This window comes from Rhinoderma darwinii, chromosome 2 (assembly GCF_050947455.1).
Source record: "Rhinoderma darwinii isolate aRhiDar2 chromosome 2, aRhiDar2.hap1, whole genome shotgun sequence".
NCBI classification, from domain to species: domain Eukaryota; kingdom Metazoa; phylum Chordata; class Amphibia; order Anura; family Rhinodermatidae; genus Rhinoderma; species Rhinoderma darwinii.
This window is the reverse complement of record NC_134688.1, coordinates 188,037,919-188,050,807: the sequence shown is the minus strand read 5'-3', so window position 1 is coordinate 188,050,807 and position 12,889 is coordinate 188,037,919. Positions and strand designations below refer to the sequence as shown.

The 12,889-nt window shown below is 40.1% G+C and overlaps 1 protein-coding gene across 3 annotated transcripts in view; it reads left to right on the top strand.

The window, feature by feature from the left end:
- TSGA10 (testis specific 10) overlaps positions 1-7,454 on the top strand; it is a 104,298-nt gene extending 96,844 nt beyond the window's left edge. For all 3 annotated transcript variants that reach the window (XM_075852622.1, XM_075852621.1, XM_075852623.1), the window contains one exon: positions 7,304-7,454. In XM_075852622.1, the coding sequence (XP_075708737.1) occupies positions 7,304-7,328 (25 nt within the window). In that variant the 3' untranslated portion in view covers positions 7,329-7,454. The remainder of the gene's footprint in view (positions 1-7,303) is intronic.
- Positions 7,455-12,889: the final 5,435 nt, after the last annotated feature.

Here is a 12,889-nt window from a genome sequence, read left to right as displayed (position 1 = left end):
TCACATCTGTGTTGGATGCTCTACCTGCGCTATTGTTACCGGTAAAACCTTGAACATACTGTCGAAAACACGATGGAACCCATTAAAGTTAATGGGTTTCATTGGCAGTGTCCACTGTGCAACGGAACCGGAGCTTCCGTTTTTTCTCCTGTTCTGCTCCTCTGATGGAGCAGAACAACAGAATGCCGAACGCCTGTGTTAACGCAGCCTAAGACACAACATGCTCTAGGTATGTCATTTTTTTAAAGGGTTCTCTATAGGACTTCACAAATGCATGGAAAACACCTCTATAATATGACACAAAATATAAACGCCACCAAAAAAAAGAGCCATGAAAGCGCTGAAAAAGGTGTCTTTTCTTTTTTTGTGGTAACCTTATTAATAGTAGTCTGTGATGAAAAGAGTCTTAAAGGGAATGTGTCACTAGAATTTTATTATTTTTTTAGTTAAACAATTATTATTTAACTCCTTAATGACCAGCCTATTTTAAACCTTAATGACCAAGGTATTTTTTACATTTTTCCATCGTCGCATTCCAAGAGCTATAACCTTTTTATTTTTGCATCGACATAGCTGTAATAGGCCTTGTTTTTTGCGGGACAAGTTGTACTTTTTAATAGCACCATTTTGAGGTACATATTGTTTATTGATTAACTTTTATTAACTTTTTTGGGGGGGGAATAGAAAAAAAACAGAAATATTGCCACTCTTTTTCGCGTCCTAAATCTACGCCGTTTACCGTGTGGTATAAATAACACAATAACTTTATTCAGCGGGTTGTTACAATACCAAATTTGTATAGATTTTGTATGTTTTACTACTTTTACACAGTAAAAACGCTTTTTTTTCAAAATTATTTGTTTATGTGTCTCCATATTTGAAGAGCAATAAATCTTTTATTGTTCCGCCGATGCAGTTGTATGAGGGCTTTTTTTTGCAGGAAGACTTGTAGTTTTTATTGGTACCATTTTGGAGTAGATGCGACTTTTTTATCAAATTTTTTTTAAGTCAGGATTCACAGAAAACAGCAATTTTTCCATAGTTTTTTATTTAATTTTTTACACCGTTCACCGTGCAGGTTAAATAATGTAATAGCTTTATAGTCGGGGTCGTTACGGACGTGGCAATACCAAATATGCGTAACTTTTTTACTTAATTTTGTTTTTTTCAATAGTAAAGCAGTTTGTAAAGGGAAAAAGTGGGTTTTTCATTTTTTTTCACTTTTTTTTTTTTATTAACTTAAAAATTTTTTTTCACTTTTTTACTATTCCCACTAGGGGACTTTAATATGCGGTCATCCGATCGCTATTATAATACACTGTAATACTTTTGTATTGCAATGTATTACTGCCTGTCCGTTTAAAATGGACAGGCATCTGCTAGGACATGCCTCCGGCATGACCTAGCAGGCATTCACTACAGGCAGACCTGGGGGCCTTTATTAGGCCCCCGGTTGCCATCGGAGACATAGACACTCGGTGATCTCATCATCAGGTGTCGGTGGGATGAGAGGGAGCTCCCTCTCTCCGAAACCACTCAGATGCTGCGCACGCTATTGAGCGCCGAATCTGAGGGGTTAAACGGGTGAGATCGATATTTATATCGATCTCACACGTTCGAACAGGGACGCCCCCAGCCCTCAACTACCTCTGGCAGCCGAGAGCAGTGAGATTTGACAGCTGTCTGCTCTGTTTATTTATTCTGATGCAGCGCTGTAAAAAGGCTAATGCATCAGAATAAAAAACATTAGTGGCCGCCGTGAAAGGGCGTATTGGTGGTCACTAACATTGTTTTAATTTTTTTCACAAGTCAGGAAATATTATAAATTAGATTCTAATTTATAGCATTTCCATGTGCTGGTCACTAGAGGGAGCAGTTCCCAAAATTGCAGCATGGTCAATGTGGTAAAGCAACCTCATTGCTTTATGTTGCAAATTTGGGGTAGACACACTCGCTCTAGTGTCCTCACACAATCCCCCCTCCCTTATTCTGGCTAGTGCCAGAAGTAGGAGGGGGTTGAATCTTCAAACCCCCTACACTGTGTGCCGCCATTTTCTGAGCGAATGCACAGTGCAGGAGGATTAGATACAGTGCTAATCAGACAGTATAACATGAACATACACGAACATAATACACGCATCACATACACAAGCATAACTTACCTGCTCCTGCCGCCGCTGCCGCCTCCGCTCCTATTCCTTGCGTCTTCGCTTCCTTGAACATATGGCCGGAAGCCGCGGCCGGAAGTCGTCATCTGATTGTCCGGCAGCAGCTTCCAGTCCACATGAAAATGGCGCCGGATTTCGCTCTGCTAACGAGCTTAGTTTTGGTCTGTGTGGGAGCGGCGCATGCGCCGTTCCCACACAGACGGTGTACGCTGCAGTGAATGGAACGGCTCCCGTTCGCAATCTCTATGGGGATGTAGGTGCCGTATTCCATCTCTGTATGTGTCGTTAATCGACACATACAGAGATGAAAAAAAATGGCAGCCCCCATAGAGAAGTAAAAGTAAGAAAAAAAATAAGTAGAACACAAGAACACAAATAAATAAAATATATTTTTATATCATACTAAAAATAATATTATAAGAAAAAAATAAAAAATCATGACACCTTCCCTTTAAGTCTTTTTACACATGGTCATCGGCACGTGTAATCATGGCAGCGATCAGCCGACTAACAGGCAAACGCTCGTTTGTCGGCTGATCAGATATTTTATGCCACCATAAAAATGATCATTTGTCGCTAGCACATCTCCCCATGTAAATAGGGGATGTGCTGCCATAGGCAAACTGTATGGGGACAAACGGCAATATATAAGCAATCGTTCGCCCCCATATAGCCATGATCATTGCTCCATGTAAATGGAGAAGACGAGCGCATATCGACACGTCAGTGTCGTTGATCGGCTCTCGTTACCAGGCAGGGATCTGCCTGTGTAGAAGGGCCTTTACTTTCCCCAAAACCACATTTTCAGTATCTGTCTTGTTAAAGAGAGGAAATGGTGCCCTGCTGAGCAACTCATGACACTAAGAACAATGGTTTTTTAGAGAAAAGTGTTTTTTTGGTTGTTAATTCCTTGGGCGGTGTATAGGGTAATACTGAGTGACTCATCCTGTCATTTATCTTCCTTGGCTACTAGGAAAACGTCTTTTTTTACACAAAGAAATCTGCCTTTACTTCAGACTCTAGAATGCAGGTGTTTATTCTGAATTCACACTTCTGGTGAGGACTATTTCTTGCCAAAAACGGAATTATATCTCCTCAGAAGAAAGCATGAAAGTCTTCCTTCTTTCCTTTAAAGGGATCCAATCCGTTTTTTGCCAAGACATATACAGATAAATGTATATACAGCTTTACAAATTATGAATTTATGTAGACCACCGTTATACAGAACAAGACTGCTCCATTCATTAATAGATGCGCCGTATAACTGTAAAGAGCAAGTAACCAAATATTGCATAATGTAAGGGTATGTGCACACACAAAATTAAAAACGTCTGACAATACGGAGCAGTTTTTGGAGCTGTTTTTCTATAGAGTCAATGAAAAACTGCTCCAAAAACTGCCCAAGAAGTTACATGCACTTCTTTTTCGCGGGCATCTTTTTACGTGCCGTTTTTGGAAAACGAGGCGTAAAAAAATGCCCCGTCGGAACAGAATGCCCTATTTCCCATTGAAATCAATGGGCAGATGTTTGTAGGCGTTCTGCTTCCGTTTTTTCAGGCGATTTTTCGAGGCGTAAATACCCCGAAATACGCCTGAAAACACTACATGTGAACATACCCTAACACTGCAGAAGCTAAAATGTGTCCTTATATAATGAAAAGGTAGATCAAATAACCAATGATAACACAGGAAACACACATACACAACGCAACAACTGCCACAATGTCACCCAGGCAGTGACATGATCAAGATAAATATCAAGCTGTATCTTCATCTCACAATTGGTCAGGGACATACTGAAACAACGGTGTATTGTGGCCAGAGGCGGATTAAGGGTACCATGGGCCCCGGGCACTTTTTCAGGTCTGCCCCCCCCCCCCCCAACTCTGAAGACAGAACTTTGAAGACGATGTACTGTATATATTTGCAGATTTCTGTTTAGGCGGACACAGATCTGGCATGGTTTTGAATTAGCTGTAAAAGCAGAATACTTTGAGAAACTAAAGTGGTCAGGAGCTTTATAACTTTTTCATGTTTTAGTCAATGGAGTGGGTTGTGAAGGATTATTTTTTTTGCAGAAGAATGTGTTGTTTTTATTGGCACCATTTAAAGTACCATATAATGGGTGAATTGGAAAAAACTGAGATTTCTCCATGGTTTTTTGGGTTTAGTTTTTACTGTATATATTTACCTTCTCCTAAGGTAAAAGTAGATTTTAAGATCTACTTTTACCTTAAGAGAAGGTAAATATATACAGCCCCAGAACCAACCTCCGTACATAAATACAGTACGAGAACCAAGCTCAGTACATATATACAGCCCCAGAACCAAGCTCAGTACAAATATACAGACCCAGAACCAAGCTCAGTACATATATACAGCCCCAGAACCAACCTCAGTACATATATACTGGACCAGAACCAAGCTTAGTACATAAATACAGTGGCACAACCAAGCTCAGTACATATATGCAACACCAGAACTAAGCTCAGTACATAAATACAGTGCCAGAACAAAGCTCAGTAAATATATATAACTCCAGAACCAAGCTCAGTACATAAATACAGCACCAGAACAAAGCTCAGTACATATATACAGCACCAGAACTGAGCTCAGTACATATATACAGCACCAGAACAAATACAGTTCAGTACAGCGATCATTTGCAAATTCAGTTTAACCCCTGCTGTATAAATTTGTATGACATAAAACTACAGCTCCCAGTATAGCCTGAACAATGGTTAGGTTATGCGACTACAGTACTGATCAGTCACAGGGAGAATAAACATTTAGATTGAGTGATTCACAGATGATGTCTCATATTCTTTTTCGTTCTTTTTCTCTTTTCTTCTCCATCCGGTCCAGACCTCTATGACGACTTCTCCCGGGCACGACCCATTTCTGCAGTTTGCAGCTCAGATTTCTTCAGCTCCTCACTTTTCCAACATTTCCGCACCTATAAATGAAAATAAAATTCTCATGATGCCACACTCTATGCTTCTAAATATAATAGTATCATACACTGTGCCCCTAAATATAATAGTACCATACATTGTGCCCCTGAATAGAATAGTAATACACACTGCGCCCCTGAATATAATAGTATTATACACTGTGCCCCTTAATATAATAGTACTATACACTGTGCCCCTAAAGACATTAGTACTATACACTGTTCCCCTGAATATAATAGTACTATACACTGTACTCCTGAATATAATAGTACTATACACTATGCCCCTGAATATAATAGTACTATACACTATGCCCTTGAATACAATAGTACCATACACTGTGCACCTGAATATAATAGTGATATACACTGCGCCACTGAATATAATAGTATTATACACTGTGCCCCTAAATATAATACTACCATATACTGAGCCCCTAAATATAATAGTACTATACACTGTACTCCTGAATATAATACTACCATATACTGCGCCCCTGAATATTATAGTACTATACACTGCGCCCCTGAAAATAATAGTACTATACACTGTACTCCTGAATATAATACTACCATACACTGCGCCCTTTGTATCTAATAGTATTATACATTGTGCCCATGAATTAAATTGTGTCAAACACTGTAAAGTAAAACACCACAAAATTGCCCCCTGTAGATAGCGCCAGTTACAATGCCCTCTGTAGAAAATGCCCCCGGTAGATAGCGCCAGTTACAATGCACTCTGTAGATATTGCCCCTTGTAGATGGGGCCGGTTACAATGCCCCCTGTAGATAGTGCTAGTTACAATGCCATCTGTAGATAATTCCACCTGTAGATAGTGCCAGTTACAATGCCCCTTGTAGATAGCGCCAGTCACAATGCCCTCTGTAGATAATGTCCCCTGTAGATAGTGCCAGTTACAATGCATTGTGTAGATAATGCCCCCTGTAGTTATTGCCCTCAACGCTGCCCAGAAAGAAAAAAAACATTCTCACCTGTCCCCGTTCCCGCGCCTTCCTCCAGCAATGCAGGGGTGGTCGGAGACAAGACGGCGTCATCCAGCGTAATGGCGCAGTCGGCGTGATGACATCATCGCGCCGACTATGTCATTAGTAAAGCGCCGAATGGGAGGAAGGGAACGGATAGTTCCCTGTCTCGACAGCACTACAGTAAGCAATGGTATCCGCATCCTAAGGATGCGGATACAATTGGGTGAGAGGTCCCACTTCACTCCGGTTCTCCCGTTACAGGAGAACCGGGGTGAACTGGGCCCCTTCCAGCCTCGGGCCCCGGGCACTTGCCCAGATTGCATTCATTATAATCCGCCCCTGATTGCGCTGCAAACATAGCAACATCACAAGCCTCTATAGTTAGTATAGTGCACAACTAAGTTATACGGTCATATTGTTTGTAATTGTATTCTACGCCATTAATATTTTATGTTTTTTTGGAGGGGTTTTAATAGACCGTAGTTGATCTATGACCCGTGGAAGTTTCGCTGTATTATGATATCAGCTCAGACTGATGCGTTTCACAGCACTGTGCTGATGGAGCATCACTTGAGCTCTACTCTTTGTTAGGGACTTCAGCCGTGAATAGAATAAGAGACAATTGTCCTGATACAGTTTCCTGTAGTACAGTCGTGTAGAGTAAAACATTACAAGCTGCCTCTGCACATTCTAACATTGTATGACTCTCTCTTCACTACCAGTTATTATACATTGTGCTGTGATAACAAGCTGAGTATTACATGGTGCAATCTCATAATCTAGGCCTACATTCTGCAATATCAGATCTGGTATTGAGAGAGCACTACTGCACTGAGCTTGACCCCAAATAATTTATTCTGCCTATGTAAATGATTCCCATCATGTAGTAACTTTGTTTGTCAGATGGTTTCTAGGGGCCTGTATATGAAGGCATTTTAGTGCCACACTAGTAGGCCACAGTCGTTGCATATGTACGCCTGCCATAAGTGACCCTGACGCCCTTCTATTTGTCGATACTCACGCCCAGCTCTTAGGCTTTGCAATATTTACCCCGTGTGTGGTGCGCACAGGAGTAGAATGGGAAGAAACTAAACACAATCCTAACTATGTTGTTGCATTAATATTCATGGTTGTATTATATTTCTTACAATTATGTCCTGTCTAACTGTATAAACAATGATTTCTCTTGCAGGAGTCTTCTATTTAGAGATTACTAAACAATGGATTCAAAACGAAAGATATCTTGTCAAGACCCATTTCCATTCAGTATCATGTTAAAGTCATACTCCATCATTTTTGTGCAACGTCTCATTGAAAATCCCCATTAAATACAGTATGTGTAATGGTGTACTAGGGTCTCATTTGCACTGACTTTCTCCTTGAGCCATAATAAGCAGTTTATTCTCAATGTTTATGTATGTTATGCAGAATATATCGGCGCAACCAGAAAACATCTACTATACTTCTTCCTATTTGTGTAAGAGGCAATATGTACATTTGGTGAATGTTACCAGGAAGCTTCATTGGTTTCTATTGAGGCTAACATAATCTAACGCTCCTCATAAAACTATGGACTGGATCCATCAATGGCAGTCTATAGTCTATTGATGGATTTTCAGGGAAACTGATAACTTAGGCAGTTCTCATTAAACAATGTGGATCCAAACCAGAACTACACTTGGAGGGGATTTGCTAGGAGTATCAGAAAAGAGTTAAAGAGGCTCTGTCACCACATTATAAGTGCTCTATCTCCTACATAAGAAGAGCTGTAAAGGGATTGTGAATAGACATCCCGTCCTGTCTGGAAGGAATGTCTAGTCACTGTCTAAACACTTCAGTAACGTTAATATGTCAGTATAAGACAGCACATAGCGAACAACCCAGTGTCACTATGCGCTGTCTAAATGAATGGAGAGAAGTGCATGATGCTGATTGGTCAGCGTCATACACTCCTCTGTACAATGCCCACTTGGGCATTAAGAAACTAATTAGCATAAAGCTAAAATCACTCCTAATGTGGTGAAAATAGATCATTTTTCAAAATAAAAAGCACTGCTGTCACCTACATTACAGCGCCGATCTCCTTATGTAGGAGATAGGCCACTTATAATGTGGTGACAGAGCCTCTTTCAATAGGCTAAAAAAAAGTGAAATAATAACATTACATAAGAAGACACCTCATTGTTTTGCCCTGTTCTTGAGTCACTGGTCTGATAGTTCCCATCCACTCTCTGCATACGGGGCAACATAAGGACACGTCTAGTGCTGCCAATGCAGAGGGAGGTTACTGCAACCATGGCAGACGCTGACTGGCGATCTAGGAAAAATATGAAAACAGGAAGGTCATTTTACTCCTCAGAATCTGCATACATACATTGTCATTTTAATGGTTTACATATGCATGTTTCTAATGTGATTTCAGATTATTTTGGATTTCTATTCTGAATGATAAATTCGGTATATAATTTTATATGATTTGTATATTTTCATGTGTATTTAAATAATGAAAATTTTTTGTTTTGTTTTGTAAAACCAACATTTGTTAGTGTAAAAGATGAATAATAACTTATTTATGGAGGACAAATGGACAACTAAAAAATGATATGTAAGGTTACACCCCTTGGATGTATTTAGTCTATTTAGGAAAGGAGTGCATTTATTATTATCTAGTCCTGTGCACCAAATCCTCCTACCAGTTTTTATGCAATATTTTGATGTTTTTTTATACTGATTTTTTTATTCAATAAAATATATTTAATATTGTTATATATGTGATGGTTTGTATTATTTCAACATCTCTGCTTAGACTTTGCAACTAAGTCCGGCACACAATAAAGTGAAACTCCAAGAAGGCCAGTGAGTATGGGTAATAAAAGCTGAAACCAGATTCAATAGGTTTAGGTGAGCAATATGATAATTTTCCTAATATAATATTAGAACTGGATTTGTACCCTTTACAAATGGAAGTCATTACAATAATAAGCCTCCAATTTTGCATAAAAATCAAACTGCTCCTTTGTAAACTCTAGTCACAAAATACGGGCTGCCATAAACAGTGGCTATATTCTGTTGGCAGTGGCTAACATTACACTTGTCCCCAGTGTATGGAAGTGATTCTGATAAGAACATTATGTTAGGGCCTATTCACATCAGCATTCGGTTTCCATTGATGGGTTCAGTCAGAACTTTCTGTCGGTGGAGCCCGTCAATGGAAAAGCAAACGGAAACCATACCTTCCTTTTGCATTACCTTTGATTTCAAAAGTAACGCTTCCGTTGCTAATGGTTTCCGTTTGTCTCCGTTCCGTAAGGTTTCCGTTTTTTTGCGGAATTAATAGCGTAGTCGATTGTGCTTTTGTTTCCACCCTAAAAAAACAGAAACCTTATGGAACGGAGACAAATGGAAACCAATTTGCAACTAAAGCATTACCATTGAAATCAATGGTAATTAAAACAGAAGCTATGGTTTCCGTTTGCCTTTTTGTTGATGGGTTCCTCCGATGGAAAGGTCTGACGTGAACCCATCAACAGAAACCGAACGCTGATGTGAACAGGCCCTCACATAATGTTCTTATCAGAATCACTTCCATAAACTGGGGACAAGTGTAATGTTAGCCACTGTCAACAGAATATAGCCACTGTTTATGGCAGCCCGTATTCTGTGACTAGAGTTTACAAAGGAGCAGTTTGATTTTTATGCAACACCTAAATTGCTTCGTAAATTTTCATGGACCCTGTACAGCGGCACTCAGAGTTTCTATGGATCTGTATTACGAACCCGTAGGCCCTTTGTGTGTCGCTGTATGATGCTTCTGTGAGGCATCAAATTCTCCCATAGAAACACTGCTCCTAAGGGAGTATATCTGCGTAATTCGGCATGCAATGGAACGTGCCACAATTCTTTATCTCAGAAATGTATACAGTAAAAAATGTATAAAATCACAAACATTGCGGTTTTAAAAGCGTTTTTTTTTCTTCAAAAACCGCAGCATGATACTGCATTTGAAAAAAAAAAAAAACACGATATGACCGCAATGTGTGTAGAGGCCCTAAGGCTCTGTTCAACCTTCCATTGCTTCTTTACTATCAGACTTCCTTTGCTTTTTGATGGTCAGAATGGCATGGCATGTTGTGCTATTCTATCCAATAAATAAAATGGTTACCTGAGTCCCATAAAAACGTAAGCCTGGAAAACAGTGTGAACAGTGTTTAAGTTTCTAAGCAAGGGGTGCAATGGTTGCGGTATTACTCCAGGACCTGGAGCCTGTGGGTAGACCAATAAGGAGACCAGTATTATACATGAGGCGTTATAATAGGGGGCCCTGCTTATAGTTTTATTAGGGCACTCTTTTGGCATCCGTCAGGTGAATAGGGGCCCATGGATACGTTCGACATATGGGCTTGGAGCTTTGCAGTGTGAGAAAGTGAATAAAAATGTGCCATACTGTGGTTTTCTGCTCCTTTTTTTTTTTTAACCTGCGTCTTTGTGCCGTTTTTAATCTCTGAGTTCTTTTATTTAGTAGTGGTCAGTATTGCTTCACCACACAGAAAAATGTAAACCTTGTGCATCATTTGCATAAAACTCTTCGAAAACACTTCGGGAACATGGAATAACAAATGGCCAAGTGTGCGACATATTCCTCACACACCATGAGACAAGTTTGTTTCATTCTCATGTGTTCACTACACCTAACCTGTAAACTTCCCTTTTACAGTTGGTTATAATAACAGTAGCACGGTGAAGCTTGCATTTCTAGCTTGTCATACAGACGAGTGCCATTGCTCACAATATCACCTGTGAGGGAAGCACGCCCATGCAATGAATATACATTATAACCTGACTCCATGTTCCAACTGATAGCTAACAGGTGCCTGCAGTTCCACAGTTTCCCCAGCAGGGGGTCAGGTTCCAACTCCATATAATACAGTACAATATGTGTCATAAGGAGAAGCTGACCCCGCCTGCTGCCGGACTCTGAGCTCTGCATAATCCTCCTGTGCTGCACACAGAGTCCTTGTCGGACAGGGAACGTCTCCTGTGGGCACAGTGCCCACTCTACTATTACTTGTCCTCCTCCCCGTGGTCGTCCTGCTATGAATTTGCCTGCACTGTGAACCCGGATTATATCTCCCACTGTATTTCCCAGCCTGTGCACTAGGACTGACACCTGTAGTAGACAAGGTACGGGAGTATATACATTGCTATGACTTACGCTGTATAGGCTAATATATATTTATATTTACTTGATATATGTATTATTTTAGCTGATGTCTATAAGCAGAGAGGAAACAATCAGACTGAGCTAATGCCAGCCTGGAGGGTGGTAATCAGCTTTTACTTTGTGCCCCTTGTGATGATGACTGTGTTGTCACTTACCTGTCCACTAGATCTCACCTGAGTGCCATCCCTGTGTATATACTGGTCTAGTACTTCTCTACCTGTCAATGACTGGTCATCTCTACAGTATCTGCTGCAGTGATATGGAAGTCCTGTCATTGATCCTGATCTCCTGTGCTGCCTGACTGGACTATAGAAAATTGGCCACACACAGTGACATTGTTTTTCCTGAAGATCATCAGTATTTTCCAGCAATGTGAATTATGATATCTATTGATACAATTGTACAACGACTGGAAATACAATCATGTGGCACTTATGGCATAATGCCAACAATAACCTGTTCAAATAATATCCGAGATGTTGGGGAATCATTTCCACTGATACATATGAACTATTGTGTTTACACTGGTAAAATATAGTTAAATCTTCAGGAAATCTTGAGAGAAATTGCGCAATGTATAGAGTTATAGAGTCAATGCCCAGTTATACTGCACTCTGTTACCTTTTTTTTTGAGTGGGTGCCACTATTTATATTGCTTTGACACCCACCAGAAGTAGCATCGTCTTGTTCAGCTTCTTCTCTAGTGCCCCGCCAATAGCAAATAGTAAAAGGTTGACAAAATCTTGTATTCAATCCTTTCAATCCTTGTCTCTTGAATTTGAGAGACATACTCTCCAAAAAATGAGTTATTCTGGTCATTTTAGATATTGTAAACATATTGAAAATTGAGTTGCAGTCAATCTCAAGGATGATAGGTGTTCTGCTCCAGTCTTGTGATACTTTCTGGCATTATAGATGACATAGGTCCTTTGATAGGCAGAAGTATCTGTATAGTTCTCTATCACTATTTCCCTTGCCAGCTTTTTTGGGCAGAAGTGCCTGCACCCCCAGCACTTTAGTTTAGCAGTGGTGCTGTAGCTGAATAGGTCGCAGCATGCATTGAATGTTGTATCCAGCAGAGTTTTTGGCTGCCATCCCCCTGCTCCAACAAAATGATTTCCTTTTCCAATAATGCACTTTTTCTGCAAAAAGAACCCGAAAAGGAAATCCCCACTTAATAGAAGGAACATGCTATTTCTGGTACATAGTTTATTATCATCATCATTATAAGAGTCTATTTAAACGGTGCGATGAAATAGCGGTTTATTGCCGTGAATAACGTGAAATCGTGGCAAAAGGCTGGATTTTATTTTTTCGAACCTGCGCTTAGGCTTTGTTCACATTTGCGTCAGGGCTCTGTTCATGGGTTCCATCGGAGCTTTCCGTCAGAACAGAACCTTGAATGAAACAAACGGAAACCATAGGTTTCCGTTTGCATCACCATTGATTTCAATGGTGACGGATCCGATGCAAATGAATAGCGTAGTCGACTACGCTATTCATTCCGTTAATACGATGGAACCCTTGCACAAAGGAGACAAACGGAAACCATTTTCA